At 40.2% G+C, this 24,311-nt stretch overlaps 2 protein-coding genes across 11 annotated transcripts in view; both read right to left on the reverse strand.

The window, feature by feature from the left end:
- The window catches only part of LOC119740773 (regulator of G-protein signaling 7-like), a 132,061-nt gene extending 124,013 nt beyond the window's left edge, over nucleotides 1-8,048 (reverse strand). For 8 of the 9 annotated variants that reach the window (XM_038216189.1, XM_038216188.1, XM_038216193.1 and 5 more), the window contains exons 1-2: nucleotides 7,847-8,048; nucleotides 4,956-5,129 (exon numbers count right to left, since the gene is read on the reverse strand). In XM_038216189.1, the coding sequence (XP_038072117.1) occupies nucleotides 4,956-5,042 (87 nt within the window). In that variant the 5' untranslated portion in view covers nucleotides 5,043-5,129; nucleotides 7,847-8,048. The remainder of the gene's footprint in view (nucleotides 1-4,955; nucleotides 5,130-7,846) is intronic. The other variant, XM_038216187.1, reaches the window with a different exon arrangement.
- A 3,564-nt stretch (nucleotides 8,049-11,612) lies between these two features.
- The window catches only part of LOC119740771, a 31,754-nt gene continuing 19,055 nt past the window's right edge, over nucleotides 11,613-24,311 (reverse strand). For both annotated transcript variants that reach the window (XM_038216184.1, XM_038216185.1), the window contains exons 7-14: nucleotides 22,636-23,298; nucleotides 19,530-19,659; nucleotides 18,529-18,594; nucleotides 17,513-17,609; nucleotides 14,817-14,859; nucleotides 14,059-14,138; nucleotides 12,965-13,123; nucleotides 11,613-12,485 (exon numbers count right to left, since the gene is read on the reverse strand). In XM_038216184.1, coding sequence (XP_038072112.1) covers nucleotides 12,375-12,485; nucleotides 12,965-13,123; nucleotides 14,059-14,138; nucleotides 14,817-14,859; nucleotides 17,513-17,609; nucleotides 18,529-18,594; nucleotides 19,530-19,659; nucleotides 22,636-23,298 — 1,349 coding nt within the window. In that variant the 3' untranslated portion in view covers nucleotides 11,613-12,374. The remainder of the gene's footprint in view (nucleotides 12,486-12,964; nucleotides 13,124-14,058; nucleotides 14,139-14,816; nucleotides 14,860-17,512; nucleotides 17,610-18,528; nucleotides 18,595-19,529; nucleotides 19,660-22,635; nucleotides 23,299-24,311) is intronic.

The raw sequence follows: 24,311 nt of genomic DNA on the forward strand, positions 1-24,311 counted from the left end.
GGGGAACACGTCCACAAAAGGGGAACACGTCCACAAAAGGGGAACACTTTACAGCTGAAATCACAACTAGCACGAACAGCCTGATTTTTTGGGGTCACAAATTAAAAGTGGACCCCGAAATTCGTTCTCACACAAAGTAACAAAAAACGCCCAGCTTTTAAAGGAAGGTTGCATAGGCCTAGATGTTTATATTTTGAATGCTCTTTCCGATTAACATCATTTCATTCAAAACCCATTTTGTAGCCCAATTGGGCGTTTTCCAGGACGCAGTGTCCTTTAACCCCGACTCCCTTGGGTGTGTGAAAAATTATGCAAATTGGAGGATTTCAGACTGAGTCAAACAAAATGAGGGGCGTGGCATGTTTCCTCAGTAACCCCACTAGGAATATGCACCAACACTCTTTTCAAATGTTGGGACTGGTTAATTTTGGCGAAGTGTAGAAAGTTATCATTTCAGGAAACTAATCTACAAATCAAATATTTATTCAAGAGTGTATCAATGTCACATACATTCATATGCTGGTACAAAATAGAACTTTGGCACGCATGCACAATGTACACTATGTAATTGGGTCATTCCATAAATGTGGGGTCCAAAAGTGTGACATTTTTGGTGTTCCCGACCTGTGCAATTTGCAATACAAGTATCATTAACCTTAACCTCACCTAAAGCTACCAAAATACTACTGGTAGTAAACTATACCGGTAGTATGCAGTGCTTTAGCATAAGTGGGCACAGCATTCATAGTATTTTTGGTATTTGGATCATGAATCATTTTTGTAGTATTCTGTGGTACTCCTAGTTCATTTATCCCAAAGTAATGGCTAGAACGTTAGGGCTAAAATTGGGTTTTTCGATTCCTGACCAATTCAATCCAGCACCACTCCGTGCCAGTGTCGATTAAGTTTCAATGCAGAAACCACGCACAGTTAATGGCACAGTTTCATGTGTGTACAAGTGCCAGTTTTAGTACAACAACAACATTAAAATTGACTTAAACTATTTTGTGTTTGCTTGGCAGGTCTTTTGCTTGACATAATCATTCTTGGAGATAGATAGAAGGCATTTAAAGAATATGTCCTGAATTTACAAAATCATCGGATGTAAAAGAGTTTATAACTTAATTGGGAAGTTGCAACAAACTCTTGGATATTCCAAGCTTTTCAGAACTTGATTAATTTTTCTAAATTTTTAATGATAAACGCGGTTTGGTAAAAAAAAAAAGAGAAAAGTTGTTCAATATGCCTGAACAATGTAGGGAAAGGTTTGTACAGGTACATGTACATGTACATGTACATGCATGGACACAGTACAGTTTACATGAACATTTGTTTTGCATAATCGTCAAAATGCTGGTACCGTGCATCATAAATATTTTCCAGGCAACAGCAAATCTTTCCGTTATTGCTGTGCTATTACCCTAATCCACTGACATTGAATACTGGTTAAAGCAATCTCTGTACTGAATAATTTGATAGCTGGGAAATATTTGATCGTTTGTCACATCTGTCACACAGATTAAGAGAGACGAACATTGTAGGCAAGTCATGCATTATGCACTCAAAACATACATAATGCAAGGCAATGTACATGTAGGCATTGAGATAATCAGTGTGTAATGAATGAACAAATGTACCAGTACGAACATTATGCTTCGTATACATGCATGACATGTATACAAATCTAAATTGCATTTTACAGGCTCGAGATGGTTACAATTATTGACAACCAATTGATTGTATGTATTTGAGACACACTTCAAAATATGAAAAGAGTCATCGTTATTGACATGAGCTTCTGCAAACGTACGCACATGTACATATACATGTACATGTATTTTGTATAGTACATATTCTCTTTTAAGTGTGTGTTTAAGCATGTTAAGGCCAAAAAAAAAAAGTCTCCGGTTTCTGGTATGCGCGCGCGTCGCCGTAGCCATGCGCGTCGGCAAAATGACAAAGTTTTTTTTCAATGAAAGATGATGTCTCAAAACCGCCAAACTCACTTGTTTGACTGGAATCCTGCTGCTGCACAATTTTAACGTGTTTTTAGATTGGGTTATGGTCGAGAATAAGCTTTATGTGGCCTCTCTGGACTCCCATATATTTGCACTAAGCTTAGTCGGGCACCATTTGCAGTCATCAGCCTACATTTGAAGCAAAAAAATCAGGTAAAAAAAAAAAAAAAGCCGCGTCGCCGCACCACTTTTTGGGCAAGCTCCATACCAGAAACCGGAGACTTTTTTTTTTTGGCCTAAGGGTTGGAAGCAACAAAATTGTTCAAAATCTTAGTTAAGATGCACATACATGTACAATGTACATGTATAAATTGCATAATCAACTAACCAGCACAACTTTAAGCTACTGGTAGTGAGTATTACATTTGAGACAACGTAGAGAAAACATACATGTACATGTACTTTGGGGGTCTCGTTTATGTTGCTAATGCACGTGTAAAGAAGTGTGCCTTTTCAAAAACAAATCACCTTCAACGATTGTTTTCTTCCAAACGATATCATTTCAGGCTAGAGAGTTTCACAGGTTTGCTTTGTACCATCCATCATGCTCATTCTGTGTACATGTATACAAGTTGCATGTAGCGGTACCTTTACATGTACCGGTGTCATATGAAAATCGGACTCGTATGAAAATCGGACTCTTTTTCCCTTTTATTGGTTAAACCCTCTCATGTGACCGGTCCCTCTCCTAATTATCTATGCATGAGCATGCGCAATACCACCAATGAGTCCGTATATCATAAAACCTAAATTCATGCTTCACCGGTACTTTGAAGATTTTGAAAGATTTTTCCTGATGATATAGTAGGTGCATTTCTGGCTAATTATCAAGGTTCCTACTAGTCTGTTTAAGTTGTGGTTGGTTTGACTGCTCAAGAAGTGTCGTGAGCGGTGTTGGTTTGAGAAAGTTCCATCTTCATGTACTCCTTACAACCTCCAAGAAAATAGCCTTCAGTGGCAGCCACTTTCTCGATGGCGTGACAACACAAACATTTGGTACAAATTTCAGACATTCCAAAACTGTTATAAACATATGTGTACCTTCCGCCATGGTTTCTACTTTTCAGGCCACGCCCACATTCTGGTAGAATTGCCCATCTTATACATGTAGGACAAAGGTTCATTTTTGCCAGCAACGTTAGTGCAGGCTACTTAAAATTCGTGCACATCTACCGATGACCGATATCAAGCAAACCCTATTTCAACTGTTCTTGGATTTTCTAACCAGTCAAAGGACTCGTCAGGAAAACAGACTGCAGCAACATGTAGTTCTAAGAATTAAGAGTAAAGGGTCGACAACATGCATGACATGCATCCACTTATTGTTTCCGAGCTCATACAATGAAGGAAACACTTTTCTATGTATCTACACGTACAATTTAAACATTGTTCTTTTTGGGCGCGATCGGTAGATGTGCGCAATTGGTCCATCCCGCTGCGCGATCAGTCCATTGCGCTGCGCTGTCGGTCGATCGTGCCACAATCAGTCGATTGCGCCACCATCAGTTGGTCACCTTTTCTTTCTAAGTCGGGAGGATTATTGTGAAACAGGGAAGTAAAATCGGAGAATTCCTGCAGGATCCACTGATCGCACTTTTCTGAGGCGATCAATGGACAGCGAAGATCCCGCGATTACGCCCAACATTCTCATGCCCACTGATAGGGAAAAATACTCCACGGTAAACAAGGTCAAAATTTTAAAAATTCAAATTTCAGGAATTTTGTTTTGAATGACACACTAGGCATGCTTCTGGGAAGTCACAAAAAAGAAGAAGATGAAATTCCAAGTCTCGTTGCAATATTTTCAAAGGTCTTCTTATGGCACACAAGATGAACTTGTAGAAAAAAAAAAGGAAATCCGCTAATCTGAGGAATGAGTTTATTTTTATTTTGTCTTTGAGAAAGTTTAAAATTCCTGAGATTGAAACAACAAGCCCTCTAGAACATGATTATAAAAGGCCTAATCTCAACATTCTAAACTTCTCTTTTTTTATTCTCGTTTTGTAAAATTGTCTGATCTCCCTTTTAATTTTTTTTTAAAAAAGGTGTGGGGTAGAGGAAGACAGTGAGTCAGATCGGAACAAAGATTACTCCGATAAAATGCAGTCGAGCTGACACATGGAGAGCCTTTTTCACATGTCTTGAAATGCACTTACATGAGTGAGCACATCTGTTTTATTCGGAGATGGTAAAACAGTTGGACAAGGCCCAATGTCTTAACCCTCCTGGGTACCCAAGCAAATAGATGGGGTGGGGGCCGTGATGTAAACTACTCACCCCCATTCCCTCCACATATTCATAAACCGTAACTCCCTAAGCCTTTTTGCTGGGATGTAGTCTAAATCGTGCAAAATCCTCTGATTGGCCTCGTGAAAATATACATGTAACATATAGCCTCAATCCTGCAAATTCCTCCATTATTTCTTGAATATGGTCAGTGGAGGGGTGACCACTGCCTGAATCCTGCAAAATCCTGCGGCAGTGACTGTCAATATGTCGAGGATTGGCCAGTGACATCCTGGAGCAGTACGGAGGATTTCAAGCATAATATATATTTTATACATGGCTGAGCAAAAACAACACAAGGTCCAGCCCAAGACCTTGACAAAGTGCATCCTACGAAATCAGTAACGCACTTTCGCCACGTAACCTCAATCCTCCAAATTCCTCCACTTTGGCAATAAGGATTTTGAAGGATTCAGGGCGGTTAGGATTAAATATTAATTGGAAGAAAGAAAGGAAAGAAGGCGGAAAAGTGACCTTTCATGTAGCATCCAATGAGGAAAAGCCCCTATAGCCCCTCCCCCTTCCTTTTTGAATTTGCAATACTTTGCAATAGTCAGTCGCCCCTTCGAATTTCTGTGCCCCCCCCCACCCCTTAAAAATTGGTTCAGGATCTAATGGGGGTAGGTGTTGGGAATTTGTTTAAAGATGTACCTTCTTGTAGACGATTTGGTGGGGGTGCCGACCACACGCACTGTCCCCATCCTCCTCCACGCCATTGACCCTCCGCCAATGAGCCATCCTCAACAAGACAATGATGAAAGGCCTACTCTCCGACAGTCCACGCCCCAAGACACAGGGTTAAACACTGGTGGTAGCATAGGTCCACTGAATAGGGAACAAGGAGAAAAAAAATAAAAAGAAATTTATACATGTACACAGTAACTGTTCATGTAGAGAGGTCAACTGAATGACATGTGCGTTTGTATGTCTTGTCTGGGACCCGGTCCCTTGTAGTGGAATTCGGCGACCAGAATTAGAAGCCGTTTCTGCGGTGGTGCCATGCTGGCGTTCACACGCATTCCTAAAGACAAGGCGCGCGCGCATTTTGGTAACCCTAAGAAGGACCCCTGAGTGTGTGCGTACTACCTGAGCACAGCTCGCGCTAGCCTGGTCATTTTCTACCAGTTGTAACCTCTTTTTTCTGTTGACAGAATTTGACCAGTCACAGTGTTTGTTTACACATGTGATCTGACTGGGTTTTTTTTTACTTGTCTGTCATTTTTGGGTTTTTTTTACTTGTCTGTCATTTTGTCTGTATACAAACGCAGGGCAGGGGATGCTGAAGAAAATTGTGACTGTCTGTGACTGATCAAACAATAGTCTAAAATCACATCTTTTCCTACAGACCAGCCACGTGCATCGGCATTTTGAGCATCAACTTGCATAATGCGCATCGGCTGCGTCGAACACATTTAGAGCAACAAGCGCGAGTGTTTGGAACATTTTCAAAACTGCGCTATGCGTGCTTGATTGCGTAAAATACGCAGTTGCAGTTCTCCTACAGAGATGGCTCCATTTGAGAGCAACCTATAAGAGGACTTAAGGTCGTGTTTACTTCCAGCCCATCAGAGATTTTCTTCCAAAATACATTCATCAAAATGACCGTTAAGTCCCCACTTTGGCTAGGGCCGACTCCTTTTACCAATTCGTACTCCCCTTCCACTTTCAATCAAAGTCTGAGATCTGACTGTAAAAAGTGTACAGTTTACGTTTTATCAGCATTATCAGCGATGTGCTGTCAAACAACTTTTGTTCAGCATTGTGGCCACCTTCATTTTGGGGTTATGATAGTAAAATCTTTCCCATTCCCATAGCTTTTGAGAAACACTGGCATCACTGCCAGCTCCGTCCAGTAACATAAATTAAAGGGACACTAGGTCCTGGAACAGCCCAATTGGGCTACAAAACACGCTTTGAATGAGATTTCTCGTGAACGGTAAGACATTAGGTTGGTTTCTGTTCAACCAGATGTTTGAAAAAGGCTAAGTGAACAATCCAAAACATAAAATTTTCAGGGATTTCAGGACCTAGTGCCCCTTTAAATGTAGTTGCTATCATTATGGCAGTCAACCGTCTTGTTCCCTGACCTGACAGTGTTCAATGTCAGGATCTTCGGCGCTTTGAACCAGAATATCACCTCAACTCAAGGAAATAATGTAGTATCCAGACGCCACTTCTCTGGCTGTGTACAAAGTGCATGCTCTAACTAAGTTTGATTTATATCACCCCGACGCAAAATTCCATCTTATAAGTTGGTTATGTTTCTCAGTCCCGGATTCACATCTTGTCAACATTTTTGCAAAGACTGACCTATATACCGGTATATAGAAAAAAAGTGGCGTCTGGATGCAACATTCTTTCTAAACTCAATATGTTCTAGATTTTTATTTCCCTTTAAGAAAATCCTCCAGAGTCACGGATCACTAAGTAAAAAAAAAGAAAACATTAATAAAAAGAGGATCATTTGATTAAAAACATAAAAGGAAACTATTGAAAGAACAAAAAGGGAAAGAAAAATTCTCACGGCGCAGATTCGATCCTAGGACCTTCGGCATAGTACTTAATAGTCAAATGTTAAACAAATTGAGCTACCAAAATGCTCTGATAGGAAGGGAAGTTAGAAACTTGATATAGATTCGCAATGGGTTTTTTGCAATGACGTAACTGTAGCAGTTGAAAATTGCGATATGGCTGCTGTAACGATTTGGATTCATCACAATTGTTTACTCTGACTCTAGACCCATGAACATGGCTTAGCCACGCTCCAGAGTCGCATAGAAACACTCGACGCACAAGATTGTACGGGTACCCAGACGGCTCCTACCATAATGCGTGTGCATGACTCGGAGTACCAGCGTACCGTGCGTGGCCTCAGACAATCAAAAGTTTTGCTCGTACATATATATGTTGTGTTGAGGTCGTTTTTTTCCCTCAAATTTCTTGGCAATGCAAGATCCTACACTCATGTGAATTTACACAAAGCTTTGTATGTTATAATGGCAAAATGACGTGCTCCGTGACAATTTTGAGTGTATTTACGTGAGGCTGGAGCGGCGTTGTTATTGACACCACTGACATGACTGACTCCAGTCTAGTCTTGCATGTCTGGGCTGGGCTGCGAAGTTTTATTCAGTATTTAGGCCTAGTACGGAAAGATTCCCATATCTGGCCATCACTTTTCGCCCGTGCACAAACCCTATGGGACTGGCCTGAAAATTTGTGTTTTCTCAGTAAAAATTCAAAATTTGTCACAGTGCAAATTTCGACTTTTTAGGATTATTTATCACTTTCTGATGGCTGATAGTGATAGGTCATTTTTAAGGGAAAAATAAGTGACGGCCAAATGTGGGAATCTTTCCCCTAGTCATACTAGAAGAACTTAGTACGCGATTCCCTCTGCACACGCTGTACACAAACAACATGACAAACCACATCCAATGAATAATCAGTGATCCTAGCATCACCGTGCACTAGGCCGGTCGGCTAACTTAACTTGCACAGCTTGCACCTCTCATCTGCTCATCTCAACTCTCCATACTTACGATAAAATCCTTATTATGCGACAAATAAATCCACAGCAAAACACTCACTCAGGTTGAACAGCTATCCGTTAAGAAATTCGTGATAAATTCCAAAGAGGTTACGACATTCTGAAATCAGAGAAAACAGGATTTTCTTCTTCGTGGTAAAAAATAGAATCCAGGGCCTCGGCGGCTCACCTGTTTTTCCTTTTCTCGACTTTTAGTCTGGTCGACCGGCACATAAAAAAATCGGGTTGAATTTATAAACGATTCTTTCGGAGGAGACAGGGTACAAGATTAGCCAGACGGGCGAGCAAGCCGGAACCATTTTTTTGCAAGGGGTGTTTGATTATAACTTCTCGTAAACATAAACGATGGCGCTAGACTCGCATAATTGTGGTGTTTGAACAAAACCAATAATAAGTGAAAGGGTTCGGTGAATTGGCGTGTAATTGCAATTTGACAACCAATCAAATGTCGCTTTTGCTGAAAATGTTTCCTCTTACTGCATAGTTGATTTTCCGCAAGACCCGGTACCCACAATTAAAAGTTGAAAATATTTTCCCCACACCACGCCCACTTTATTTGCGAAATAAAACTTTTCAAGGACGAGAAAAGGGAAGTGAAACAAGCACATTTATTTTTTCTGATACAAGTGCTTTTTTTTTAAATTTCGATTATCCTTTTCGAACGAAATTTAAAGGAATATAATGTCCTGTAAAAAATAACTTTGCTTGTTTATTTTTGCAGACCTTTATACATTTTTTAAAATGGTATTAAATGGCGCGCTCTAGTTCAGAAGTCAGTTGCGCACACTCAGAACGAATTAGGAGCGTCCCGCTCAAAATTTGAAATTAATTAATCGATTACATGTCATGGGCAGATTTGTTTTTGTGCGATGACTCATTGGAAAGTTCATAACTAATTTTAATGCTAGAAAATTATCAATTTAATTTGAAAAATTATTTTTCAAGGTGCCACACCCAAAAAGCACGTGTAACCAACTTTAAGCAATGGGGAATTAAGAATTCGAAAATTAACATTGAATTTTTCTTTTATTAGAAATAGAATGAGTCTTGAATGTGTGAGAAACCTGTGATGCATTAATAAAAATACACCTTTGTGGCCCATTTAACACTATTTTCAATTTTCGTTTTGCCATTTTCAAGGGTATTTTGGTGATTTTTGGTTTTTATGCTAAATGCACATTTCTATATTCATGAAAAGCAAAAGTGTGTTGTCATTGCTGGCAAAAACCAAAATGTTACAGCTATTTCAGCGTCAAAAGTTGCCAGAATTGTTGATATATCGCTGTCGTAAATTTTCTTTTCTTTGGTGATTCATTGTCAGTACACATGACAGTAGTATAGACCAGTGAGCAATCTTTTCTCGCAAATGTTTTCGATGAGAAAATTTGGGGTTCACGACTTGAAAACTGAGAAAACCCCTTAACTGAAGAGTGTCTTCCTGAAAAAAAATCACAGCAACAGCGCCCTCAGTTGCCCAGAAAAGCATGGAAAATTGTTTAATGTTTAAAAAGGTGCACTTTTTAATAAAATCAAAACCAAAAAGGGATGTCAAATGGTTTTCATACATTTTAAGAGTAGAAAGTTGCACAGAATTATTTCCTAAGAAAGATTCACTTCATGACCCCTTTAAACTTCACTCTAAGTGTTTCCATTCAATGCCTGGCCACTTATTTTCGGCAATTAACTTTTTTTTTTTTTAAGTAGCAACAAGAATTCAAGACTGTTCCTTGTGTTAACACAGGCAATGATGCAATGAGCTAAAGATTTTACCCTTAGAAACATTTCGGACTGAATTCTGAGGACTTTCCGTGTCCCCACAAACTGTTGGTACCCATAATAACTATCCACCGTACAATGTGTGCATACCATCCTCAAAATCAATTAGAAAAACAACAAACCTGGAAGAAATAAAAGTGACACTGCTAAACAGTACTTTTTTTTTTTTATAGAAAGACATTTATTTCATCCTCAAAAACACAAGAGGAAGACACTTGACAAAGCGTGGTTTTAATACCGAGGTGATACTCCAAGCAAAATTGCACAAAAGCCAATTTTCCTAGGTCATACCATGGAGGTAGGACCTCCATGGTCAAACACACAACATGCCAATTGATTAAAGACACTCTTACAAGCAGTTTCGTCATTTCCATTTCATGTTGCTATGACAAGTCTTATTTCTGCAAATGGTCCATCCTGTTGGTTTTTCTTGACCACTTGTTCTTGGGAATGGCTAATCTTTGGCCATTCAATAAGCTTTGCTGCATTTCATATATTTCTCACATTGATTTGGGGGGGGGGGGGGTTGACAAAATTTGGGATACAACAAAGCCCTGTTGCTAGCCCCTCTCCTGCCGACCACAACACCATCACAGAGCACCTCTTTATTTTACACAGCCCGCCTATACATCAAATGTATAAATAAGGGGATAATCATTACTCATAAACTCAGGCCATGCAACTTTCAGCCATACTGCAAATGAAATGACACAGTTTCTGCCTAATCCTTTGCTTATAAACCTTTTTTCAACATGAACCTTTAAACTAGGCATGAAGGTTTCTTTGGATTAAAAAGCATGCAACATCTTTACTACATTTGGCATTATTAGCACCATCTATTTTAATTCAATTTCTTAATGGTCCTTGTGTCTATGAGATTATACATACGCACAGGAATCCAAATTTCATTTTGTGTGAGACAATCTCATGCTTTGCTTGCATTGTGCAATGTGCATGCCTTGACAATATATTTACATGTTAATTGATGGCTTATAGGTTTTTTGACTTATGTGTTACTCTATGTACAACAGGTTTTTCAAAGATACTGGATATAAAACAGCCATATATTCATATTTTACAACTGAGAAGTCAAGGAATTGACTTTTAAATCCCTTTCTAATCCTGTGCTTTCAGCAATGGTCTAAACTTTACTTTCAACAATTCAAAACAAAGCGGGATGCACTTGGCTTAAGAAAATATCATATTTCAGTTCCTGTTTGATTCCAAACTGTTTATAATAGCATTATGAGCAGCTGAATCAGTTAAGCCAAAGCATATGTACTGTTGAACTTGTCCTTAAGCCTTGGACTTTTGATGACTTTTTTTTATCAAACTTCAGATCGCCAGAACAACTTCAAGAGAAGTTGAATTTCAAGAGAAGTTGAATTTAAAGTCTTTTTCTAAAAATCTTTTGACCAATTCCATTTTACCTTTATCACTTTTTTTTTAACATTAGGAGATATTGGTCATGTTTGTTCACCAAACGTTTGAGGTAAAAGAGTTGTCAGAAATTCATGATTTTCTAGAATATTTCAAGAAATTTGTGCAGAAATTTAGACAGTTTGTTTGAATTGTTCATTAACAATCTCTAGATTGACTTCTCAGAAAGCTATAAAGGTGATTTGGACATCACACAGACAATACCGCTGTCTCAATTGTGGCTGGACTTTACAATTAAAAGGAAAACTGGCCAATTTTGTACCAAATATTAATTTGGATAACAATAAAAAAAACACAAGTTGATTTGAAAATGCATAAACAGAAATGATTGGCATAGTTTTTTTTTAACAATTAAATTACAAATAAGCACCACAGCATATTTGGTAACTGCACATTTGCTGATACCAGATCAATAAACAAGGTCATGGAAACGTAGATCAGCGTTAAATCTCTCTTACTACATTTTTCTTTTACTTTACCATAAACATCTTGCATCTCTGTGACATGTCAGTCATTCTCAGAACAAATTTCGATGTCAAATGTTTTGCAAATGTTCTGAGGCTTCAATGTTCTGAGCATATTTCGCATTTGCACATTTGCGACCTGTCATCGCAAAACATTTGCAACCTGGCATCATATAAAACTAAGTTTCAGTGATCAAATTTCAATAGAAACACCCAGTAACTCTCTGGCACAGTTTGTTTGTACCAGAGAAGTCAAGAAGGAAACACATATTTTCAGTTCTTCGAGGCATCAAATAAACCACTATACTCACTAGGTTCACTTTTAAACAATATTCGTTGGAACAAAGAAATTGACGGGAGCAAGATTTGGGCCTGTGACCTGCCAGAACAACATACAGGTACTCAATCGTCTGAGATATCCAGAAGTATGTTGGTGGCGTCCCAACTGTTTTGGTGTCTTTGTTCATGAAGTGATACTTGTCCCAGGAACAAGGACATTGGATAGCTTAGTTGGTACCGTGTTGGTACAGGTTCCAATCTGTCTCAAGTCAACTTTTTATTCAACCTATTATTTTTATAATCCACTTTAGAACGGTTAAAATATTCAGGTTTACTGATCAATACTACAAATTCTCAGTAATCTGACATAGGTCTCAACTTTGGGATAAATAGCCATTCAAAGACTTAACTGTCCTTAATGGACCTTAAGAAAATGAACATTAAAAGGCCCCAAAAGGCCGCAAATTACGCAGATTGTGGTCATCAGCAAATGATATGGACTCTAACTGTGTAAATATTGATACCAAACTTCTTGCAGATGGGCTGTAGTTTAGAATCCAATTACATGTTCTCTGACTCGATGAAGAGGCGAAGATACGCGACGCTGAGAGGCACACGCTTGGACAGGAAATTTACGAAGCTAGCCGGCACGCTCTTGCCACCTATGCTCACCTATGCAAAAGAAAACAGATACAAATAATATTATCGCTACATTATCTCTGGAAGGTCTTTTGTGTCACACATGCCACACTGCAATGGGGCATCCATCAGGGGACAACTAACATGCCACGGAGTAAAGCCATTTCAACAACAATATTTTGCTAGGAAACTTCCCGGGGGAGTGTGGCCTAGTGGTTAGGGTTCGTGACTCGTGATCAGAGGGTCAGGGGTTCGAATCCAGTTGCTGGCCATATGGCTGTGTCCTTGGGCAAGCCACTTCACCCTCACTTGCCTGTGTCCACCCATGAGTATAAATGGGTACCGACATTAGCTGGGGAGTAACCTGCGATGGACTAGCATCCCGTCCAGGGGGAATAGAAATATTTTCAGTTGTTTCATGCCAAGGAAACCGGAGATATACGCTGGCCTGATGGCCACATTGGCTTGTGACAGACTTGACTTTACCTCCCATATCCTTATTCAAGACTTACCTGCACTATGTACGTGACCATGGATAAGCGTGACCCCCTGTCGTCAAGCCTAGGCTCAATAATCCATCCGCTGGGCAGAACGTGAGACCGGGGGATGGTGTCTGATGGGGGACACTCGGCTACGTTAGCCGACGTGAAGGCTACGATGTGTGACGAACCCTGATGAGTTTGAAAGGAGAGGGATTCAAAAAGAGGCAGAAGCTATTATGGGCTCTGTGCACCGACATAAGAGGGCGCCCTTTTACCTAGCAACGACGTCCCATGGGCGGGACATTTCGCTGGTTGACGCGCACCGTTCCTTGTGTGTGACGCACGTACACCAGGGATTTGTACTATGTAGGCCTACACGCAGTGGCCGCGCTTCACGGCAAATGAATTACAGTCAGGCAAGATGGCGTCGGTCGGTCACCCCCAACTGTTCCTTCTTTGCCGGTGAGGGGGTACTTGTGAACGGAGTGGATACATAACATAAGACGGAAATTGCATTGGGGTGATATAAATCAATATTAGGTTTTGCCCTTCACTGACGTATAAACACTGTATACTCAGTGTGTTACCTCCCGAGTGAAAGTTAGAAAATAATCACTCGGGTGGGACCCGAACCCATGACCTCCTGCTTTCTAGTGCGGATGTCTTACCCTTCGACCACCGAGAATGCAGGATTGGTGGGCTGGTTCGAATCTAATGTACATGTAGCAGCAGGTACCGCAATTAAACTATTCACAAGATGGAATATGCGTCGCGGTGATGTAAATCAACATTAGATTTTGCCCTTTACCGATGTATAAACACTGTATACCGATCCCGCAAGCTCGATGGTCGAGTGGTAAGACGTCTGCACTAGAAAGCAGGAGATCGTGGGATCGAGTCCCACCCAAATGATTTTTTCCTACTTTCACTCGGAAGGTAATACACTGAGTATACAGTGTTTATACGTCGGTGAAGGGTAAAACCTAATATTGAAGCTTTTATAGGTGCTTTCTCTGATGAGTTAGTACCACAAACAGTGTTTCCCAAATTTTAAACTTGCATCAAACATTGAGAATCTTGTTGGGTTGTGCTTGGTTAGGGTTGAACAAAAACTCCATCCATACCTCAGTTTTGCTGGTTTGCAGAAGGCAGAAATCTCTGGATTCTTTTCTCAGAAGCTGTGGGACTTCATGTACTGCATAAACTGCACAACAATAAATAAGACAAAAACATGAGTTGCTCCCAAATATTTTTCATTGCACAAAGAAAAAGTTTTTAAACTGACACTCAAATTTGCAAACTGTGTGCACAAACACACGTAGGTTGTGAATGTCTCAACTTGTACCCGACTTTGCAATTCAAATAATTAACACGGGAACTGGGTACCCGATTGAAAAAAAAACACGGATACCCGGATACCCGTTAAAGAAACCCAACCCTAAAATTCAAATTTTGGAAGTTGCTGTTCAGATTGTTCATAAATGCCATTCCTTTAATGACCGTTATGTTCATACAGCAAGATACAAGTGTGTACAGTGAGCTTTATAGCTTTACGTTGTAAACTGCAACTTTCGTGAGCATCATAAATGTGAAATAGGTTTTGTTTTCCCATGTTGCCCGATTTTCATTTTGAAAATTCCCCACAAATGACGTTCAAAACCATTCTGTTTCATTGTCTGAGAAGTTACTAAGTAAAGTTACTTCCGATGCACAGCCCTTATTCACACACAGTAGAAGGGCAAGTTCAACAGGTACACGTACATGGAAAGTCTCCACAATCGGTTCACACTCTTCCACATGATAAACTTAAGTTTCAAATTTCAATTTGATGGTGGTTAGTGTAAGCTGTACTCAACATGATTGCTATGCCATCAGTACTTACCAATTTGAACTTTGTCGTTAAGTTCCTTGATGATGTCCATTTTCTACAAAGAGAGATCAATTTACCAGATAGCAGCATTAATGTACTGACTAGAAAATCTTCTTCTTTCTTTTTAAAGCCAATTTGTTTTTACAACCATAATGGTTTTTTTTTTTTTTTTTTTTTTAAAGTAGAGTAGATCAAACAAATGCCCCGCAACCATGACTGTTCCCATGACATAACACCACTCTTTTAACATCAACTTACATGTACCTTGGTCACATGGAACGTTCATTGACAGCATTAGTATCTTCTGTAGGTTTTATATGAATTAATCCCGAATCCCTATGATCTCAGAATAAATACAAGATTTCTATTGTTTTAGCCACTGTGACCTTGACCCTGGATCTTTCGACCCCCAATGCAATAGGCTTCTTCGGATTACCAAGAACAATTAATCCACATACCAAATTTGAAGTTCACGTGTAAAGTATATCTCAAGTTATCATGCTGACAAAATTTCTTTTGTTTTAGCCACTGTGATCTTGACCCTTCAGCCCCAAATGCAATAGGCTTCTTAGGATTGCCAAGGACAATCCACAAACCAAATTTGAAATTCACATGTAAAGTATTTCTCAAGTTATCGCGCTGACAAAATGTCTATTGTTGTAGCCAATGTGACCTTGACCCTTGACCTTTCGGCCCCAAATGTAATAGGCTTCTTAGGATTACCAAGGACAATCCACAAAATAAATTTGAAGTTTACATGTAAAGTATTTCTCAAGTTATCGCGCTGACAAAATGTCTATTGTTTTAGCCACTGTGACCTTGATCCTTGACCTTTCGGCCCCAAATGTAATAGGCTTCTTAAGATTACCAAGAACAACACACAAACCAAATTTGAAGTTCATATGTTAATTATTTCTCAAGTTATCACGCTGACAAGATTGATCCGAACACACACACCCACCCACGCACACACCAACCCACGGAAGGACAAGGCGGAAACAGTATGCCCCTTCGGCTTCACCGCGGGGCATAAAAAGTGCTCAAAATCTAAAGATGAGTGCTTAACAGCTAACCTGATGAAGTTGTAGCTCAGTGAATGCTGTATATTCCAAGAAAACAATATTCTTGGTCCCTCGATTTCAATCAAAAGTTGCCGAGTCATATTTTGTGAACACTCGTATGCACCTATTCATGGATTCACACAATTACAAACCAAATACAAACGGAAATTTCCAAAAGTGCGTCACTTGACTCATCTTTGGATATGACCCCCTTTCATTGTTTTCTTCAAAATGACAGCATGCCAGAAGGAATAATTTCACAGGGAGTTTAGTGCCATTACCATCTTTAAACCAAGTAAGATTTTTAAGAATAATTTGGTCAGTTACTTTTTGGATAGCTGCAAATGATCTACTCTACCTTTAACAGACACCTTTTTATAACATGCATTGCATGTAAGCATTCAAGAATTAACAAGTTTTTATTACAGAGGGTAATAATATGCCACAAAACATATAAATTGGACCAAAAAAGGAAAAAAAGACAAGATTCCATAACAGGAATATGTAAACCATTCTCAGAACAAAAAATCCCATCATCTGAGGGCAATTTTTAAAAGTTTTTCCATTTAGTTTAAAGCTGCTCCATCCGTGTGCTCCAACAAGTTCGATTGTATTCTCCTAACATAATTTTAATTTGGATATTTTTTTACCCTAAATGGAAAAAAAGTTACCTTTTTAACGTTTTATTAACGATATCAACCATCTGAAAATATTGTTTTGGGTTGCTTTTGCATCCATAAAGCACAAAATGATACGCCCGAATTATTGTTGGGCTGCTAACAAAATTGAAAATTGTATAGTTAATATTCGATATCTCAACGTTGGTGGATTTTTTGGTTAGATGTCTCATTCAAAAGTGGTTGGCTCATGTTTTGCAAAAACAAAATTGGACGTTCAAAACAAAATCTATTTTTCCGGGGTGAAACTTGAAAATAGCACTGGGACAGCGACTTTAAAACTCTGAAGTCAGACATTAAAAAAAGAAGGCTTGGAAAAACCCCAAGTGTCTAGCTAGAGCGAGGCAGCACCTGATTTCACGAAGCGCTGTGACGCGTCGCAACTCGCGAAATCATCCATTTCACGAAAGTTGCGATGTGTTGAACGTTCCTTGACAACGGCTTAACACATGTCGCAAGTTACGACGTGTCTAGTTGTCATCACAAAATAAGAAGAGTTATTTTCTAAGTCTGTTTTATGCCGTAAACATTACATAAACGAGATTATAATACCGAGGCAATGTGTGTAAAGTTGTAAATAGAAAATTCATTGAATAATTATGAATTAGACCGGAACATTGCAGTTCAAATTTCAAAGTAGCTTTGCAGTCCAATGAGAGCTTGTTTTCCTTCAAAATTGCATCGCACAGCCGCCATTTTGTTTTACGTTTTAACAAATTTCGAGCTGAGATCCGACGACTCTTTGTTGAATATCAGACGACTATTTACTGTACGCTGACTAAATACTTAAAACAGTCACCAAGTTGTGCTATAAATACACCTATGACGCGTCGCACTTACGACGTGTTTTGTGAAATGGATCGCAGGACGCGTCACAGCTGCGACGCATCGTTGAGATACGACACGTCGCATCGCTGCGATGCATCGTAAGTTACGAAGAGTTTTATGAAATTGGGTGCAGGTTCCATACCTTGAGCATGTTGTCGTAGATGAACCGAGTTCTGGGATTCTTCACAGCTTTGAAGACTTCTTCCGGGGGTGCTCTGATGACACCCTTCCCTAGGAAACTGCAAAGAACAAGCGGACATTAACCTATTTGGTATCACTGGAATTGCCAGGCTTTCATCTTGCAAAAATATTACTTGAAAATCAAGACTGTAATTTGTTTCCGAAATAAAGCCCTACCTTTAAAGCATGACTTCTCATTTTCAAGCTTTTTTCCCCAAACAAATTTCAAAATTAGGTTACTCGAGTTAGGAACATTCAATTTCAAAACTTCAAAGCTTAAAGGTTATCTACAACATTTGCAATAATTAAAAACTAGCAAATTATTTTGAAAGACCTCACTTGACTGTAATTGAATAACAATCTCAAGCATCCTGTGAAATTATGGCACCTGGTGTGCTGTCACTTTCAAGAACAGTTGAATATTTGTATCCAAATCCAACGATGGTTGGCCGACCATCGTTGGAAAAAAACTGACTTATTTTCAAATACTGCCCCAAATTCACCACATTTAGTTAGTCCACATTTCCTATGCAATCAGTTACACACCCGTGAACGGGTGCAAGCCAGCTAGTCTGGTTCCCTGACCTGACAATGCCCAGACATCTATAGATTGCTCTGTTTCGACTGAAGTAGGATCAGGGAGCCAGACTACAAGAACATCATTTTTGGGGGGGGGTTTCCAGCATACATGAATGCAAAACTTTAAACAGTTCAGTGTGAAAATATTTTCTATAAAATACAAACCCCAAATCCATCCATTTCTGAAAAAAATACAGCAAAAGCAAATGTTGTATATTACTTTTAAGACAGATTTTAGAAAAAATCCTAAAATTGATTCCTCGCCCAGTTCCGTCTGGTTTTGACAGAACATGATTTCTGCCTTCTTTCTAAATCATTTGGATTCTGCTGAAGTTATAAATCTACTGCTTGTTGACCTACTGTTGCTGATCTTAACATCTATAAATAACATTGACTTACCAATGGTACTTCCCCTGCACTGGATTCTTCTGCATAATCACAACTTCTTTGCATACTGAGTGAAAGCTGGAGGTCAACAGAATAAAACACGCTTACCATATAATCTTTAGCCTTGAACCCTAACCGCCCTGAATCCTTCAAAATCCTCTTTGCCAAAGTGGAGGAATTTGGAGGATTGAGGTTACATGGCAAAAGTGTGTTACTGATTTTGTAGGATGCACTTTGTCAAGGTCTTTGGCCGGACCTTGTGTTGTTTTTGCTCAGCCATGCATAAATATAGGCCTGGATTATGCTTGAAATCCTCCGTACTGCTCCAGGATGTCACTGGCCAAGCCTCAACATATTGACAGTCACGGCCGCAGGATTTTGCAGGATTCAGGCAGTGGTCACCCCTCCATGGACCATATTCAAGAAATAACGGAGGAATTTGCAGGATTGAGGCTATATGCTATTTTTCCATGAGGCCAATTGGAAGATTTTGCAGGATTGAGGCCACATCCTAGCAAAAAGGACTAGGGAGTCACGGTTTATGGCCGATAATTGCCCTCATCTTCAGCCTTTGAGCAATTATCAACGACCAGGCCCCTAACCAGTGTTAAACATCAAGTTTATAACTGCCCCATCACAGTATTATCCCCTTAACCCTTACCCTACTTGACCCTCCAATGCATGCCAATTGTGCCTCAAGAAAATCTCCTATGTTTTTTGCATGGCCCTCCAATATCTGCCATGTCATTTCAAGGGTAACTGGACAGGCACTCCAATACATGCCACAGAGAACAATGAGAGTCCTCTGATAACAAAGTGAGTGCCCCCAGCTGGTCAGTATCAGGCACCCTCCAGGGCCTCCAACTCCTGCCAATTGGAGCCTTCACTGTTAAGACTTGTTATCTGCCAAATAACTGCAGCTGGAGGGCATTGGCATAACCAACTGACATGCAGTAAACTACCCTCAGAGAGTAAGGGTTAATAATAATAATATAATAATAACCACCACTTACAACCAGCCTCCGGTCTGGGTCTTCTGCTCAACCACGCTGGTGTTCACGTTGATCGCTGCTACCTGATTGGACTGTTTCAGGAGCTCGGCTGTGCACTGATTGGCTAATGTGTACAGCTCGTCTGATCCATCTGTCAAAAAAACGAAAAAAATTTTTTGAGGTAATCAACAAAACGAAAAAAATGAAGACCATTTCAGTCTGTGTGGATCAGCTATGTTTCTTAGGACTGCTATAATTAGGGCGATTCACAATGCAGTGCGCCACCAAGAGTTTGCCGTGGAGAGTCCATTTTCAAGTTTACGGTCGACAAAACATGGCCTGTTTGAACAAGTGTCAGTAGACAGCTTGAGAGCTAATTTGTTATAGATTTGGGCATAGCGTTCTGCCGCCTTACAAAAACACTATATTGATAAAAAGAAAAGAAAAGGGCAAACAGATACTTGAAACATACACTTACAAAACTACTGACCGGAAAAACTAACAATTTCACATGTCCCGCGCTACAAATTTGTCAACCATTTCCCACAATGCACTGGGAAAAATTAACTCTCCATGGCAAACTCTTGGTGGCGCACTGCACTGTGAAACGCCCGAATTGGAATCAGGGTTGGCACAGTGGTTACTGACCTCAATTCCTGCCCAGACAACATGTGCATTGGGTTTTCAGTCCCTACCTGATTCCGTGGGTTTTCCCCAGCATATTCTTCTGGGGTTTTCCTCCCACCTGTAAACTGTAATTTCTTCTCCACATGTTTCTTCAGGCTTTCAAACTACAAGGCTTAGGGCACTTTTGAGGAATCCTTGGTTTCATAACCAGAAACAAAAACAATATGCAAAGAATATGCACTAGCAGCTGAAAATGTGTGCTTTTTTATGACTGCATTTCATGAGTTAGCTTAGCAAGGACTTTTTGCTTTATACGTATGTGTACATCCCATAATTGTTAGCAAAACTATGTATGGCACTGGGCCCAATTTCACGGCGTTGCTTAACAGTTAGCAGAAAAGGTGTGTTTAGCATAGCAGAACAATTTGCTAACCCTTAGCACTATTTCGCGGCGTGGACGTGCTAACGGTCACGTGTGCATGGAGATTTCTATTGTTATGTCACTAAGTTAAGAAAAAATTTCCTCTGAAGTTAGCATGCCTTTGCTGTGCTTATGCTTATGGTCTCCATGAAATACATGGAGGCTCTGTTAGCAGAAAATCGTGTGCATAGCAGCGCCGTGAAATTGGCCCTGCTAAGCACGCAAATTTCTGCTAACAGAGCTTCCATTTATTTCATGGAGACCGTAAGTAGCAGGCACAGCAGTTAGCACATCCACACCATGAAATAGTGGTGGAGGTTAGTACATGTACAATTTTCTGCTATAGTTACGGTAGGGTATTTGTCATTTGTGCATTATTTTTGTTTGAAGCAAGAAGGTGCTAAAAATCTAAAGACGGGTACTCAACAACTTACTTGATGAACTTTGAGCCCTGCGCATGCTGTACAATCAGAGACAACAATATTCTAAGGTCACGGTTTCAATTCAAAAGTTGCAGCGTCTGGAATACGTTCTTATACAGCAGGTTGCAGCTATGTGATGTCACGCACTAAACTGATGAGTAACAGCAACCGCGCGCATGTGTGTGTCATGTCAACGCTTGGGTGCACCCATAGGTCTCGTTCAAATGACGTCATTTCCTACAGACCTGCCACGTGCATTGGCATTTTGAGCGTCAACTTGCATAACGCGCATCAGCCGCGTCGTATTTCGAACACATTTTGAGCAACAAGCGCGCTTGTTTGGAACATTTTCAACACTGCGCATTGCGTGCTTGATTGCGTAAAATACGCAGTTGCAGTTCTCCTACAGAGATGGCCGTCATTGAACGAGTCCTATACATGGATCCGCCTAATTACAAACCAACTACATTGTACTAATGGAAATTTCCAAATATGCTTCACTTGACAGAGCTTTGGAAATGTCCTTCTTTTATTGTTTTCTTCAAAATTTCTTCAAGAATAACTTCACAGAGAGGTTAGTGTCATTGCAATCTTTAAACCACGTAAGCTTTTGAAAAACAATTTGGTCGGTTACTTTTTGGATAGCTGCAAATGGTCCACTCTACCTTTAAAGCCCGAGTCCATCATTTGCAGCTATCCAAAAGGTAACTGGCATAATTATTGTTGAAAAACATACTTGAAAGATAGTAAGGGGACTAACCTCCCTGTGAAATTATTCTTTCTGGCAAGCTGTTATTTTGAAGAAATCAACTAAAGAAGGTCTTTCCCAACGGTGCTTCTTAAGAAACACTGTTGGAAATTTCCGTTAGTAGTTCGTTTTTTTTCTCCATTTGGCGAAGCGCGCACAAGCGTTGACACAACGCACAGGTGCTCGTGGTTGCTATAATTCATCGGATCAGTGCACCACATCGCGTAGCTGCAATCAGCTCAGTAAGAACGTGTCTCGGACGCTGAATTCAAGCCCAACTCAAAACATGATTCAGCAACTTTTGATTTGAAATCGAGATCATAGAATGTTGTTTTTCTCGAAACATACAGCTGAAGCTGAGCTGAAATTTCATCAGGTTAATAGTTGTTCAGCACCCTTCTTAAGATTTTGAGCACTTTTGTTGCTTCAAACGAACAAAATGCACAAATTACAAATGATGGGCTACACCTTTAAGCCCAACCCACTGTGCACATTAGCAAAATCACATGCGCTTCTCAGATCACTGCATGTTTCAGCTGCGTGCCGTGCGTGCAAGCACCTCCAACTTTTGAGCACCTTTATTAAGTGTGTGCCATTACTATCTTTAAACCAAGTATACTTTTGAGCAATAATTTGGTTAGTTACTTTTTGGAAAACTGCAAAATGATCTACTCTACGTTTAAAACTTTGTAACACAGAGGCATACATAGAAGTGGACGAATTAAGGTCAGACATTAGACATTAACTGAACATTTGCCATCTTTGAAAAGTAGAAACATTTGGACTGCAAGCGCATTCTACTGCTTTTGTGTCTAACTGTCACTGTCTGTATCTATGTACCGTGCCTCGTTTATGGTGGATCACAACAATACAATGACCCGGGAATTGGATGGCAACCATGTGGCTAACCTTTCAGAGATGTTGGCTCCTCATCACAAAGCATGTAATCCATCAACCCTGTCACGACCCCTGGTTCAGAGGTCACGACCCCGGGGGCCTTGCCGTCCCTCTCCAGGCTGCCCTTGTTGCTCATCCAATCAGAGTAGCCCGTGTCTTCGCTCGAGGATGAAGCCGTGTTTCCGACCCCGTCACCAGCACCAGCAAAGCTCCCACCACCAGCGGCAAGACCACCACCACCAACCCCCGGGACCCTCCCCCTCTGTCGCCTGCCCCGGGAGGGCACTGTTCTCTTCACTTTACCGGAGGGCGAGAGGCTCTTCCTGCCAGGCTTCGCTTTGGACCTGCTGTTTGTTCTCGCTGTTCCTTCTGGTGGCTCGCCTGTTCCCCTGTCCCAACCCTGCTTCCTCGCCTTGGAGCTTCTGCTTTGCCGCGGTTCCTCCGCGACAGCGTCCTGTGTCCCGATCGGTTCGTCCTCATCCTCTTCTGTGAAGAGGGGCAGCAAGTCGCCGACGTGCTGAAGGGTCGAGGACGTGAGGGGCGGAAGCTTCAACTGTGTGAGTTTGATGTACTGACAGAGCGCTGCCAGGCGCGTGGCAAGGCATTTGCTAACATCTTTTGTCACTTGGTCCGTTGAGGGGTTCCAAATTATGTGAAACACGCTCCTACCCGACGCTACAAATCAGAATTAAAAAAAAAGGCAAATACATATCTGGACAAGATGCGGAAATGTTTTAATGGAATTTTGTATCCATAAAGGAGATCAAATTATATTGTTTGGTATTGCGTTAGACTGATGTAATGTTTCTACCACTGTACACTCCATGCTGTCAAAAAGTATGAGAGAAGAAAGTAAGCAAATTTACCCTGGTGGACTGCAACCTCCTGCTTACATGTACAGGGTGAGTAAAAAAACACGAAACCCAAATGTCGGGACCATTGTTTTAGTGAAGTTCTGCATGTAGCACTTTCAAAATCAAGGATATGAAAGCCAAATTCATAAGCTTTCTTTGAGTACAAGAATCATTCAAAACACTCATGTACTTTTCAAGTTACGAAATTTTTAACACAACCACCGTTTTAAAGTTCTGTCCACGGATCATAAAAAAGGTGTGCGTTCTTTAGGCGAAACGAAAACAATTCACATACATCCCTATGTGATTTGTTTTTGTTTTGCTGAAAGAACACTTACCTTCTTGTGATCCGTGGACTGAACTTTAAAACGGTGGTTGTGTTTAAAATTCCGTAACTTGAAAAGTACATGAGTGATTTGAATGATTCTGGTACTAAAAGAAAGCTTATGAATTGGGCTTTCATATCCTAGATTTTGAAAGTGCTACATGCAGAACTTCACTAAAACAATGGTCCCGACATTTGGTTTCATTTTTTTTCCATTGACAGCAATTTCACCTTCTTGTTGAGCATACTTCAAAAATTCAATTTACTGCTATTTAAATATTGATCTTTAAATATAATATTTTTTAAATATAAGTGACAAAAAAATGATTGCAAATGCATACTTTGTCCCTGAGGTATGGTAGTTTAATAAATTTCATGTGCCAAACCTGTTTGTCCACGGACGGCTTTCGCTCCGAAGCTTGATTTGAAGACCAAAAACACTACACTAGACTTACACGTCGACAACAATGATTTAGGTGACTTATGTTCAAATTAGCATAATAACACTA

The sequence above is a fragment of the Patiria miniata genome, unplaced genomic scaffold, assembly GCF_015706575.1.
Source record: "Patiria miniata isolate m_02_andy unplaced genomic scaffold, ASM1570657v1 HiC_scaffold_5, whole genome shotgun sequence".
Lineage (NCBI taxonomy): Eukaryota > Metazoa > Echinodermata > Asteroidea > Valvatida > Asterinidae > Patiria > Patiria miniata.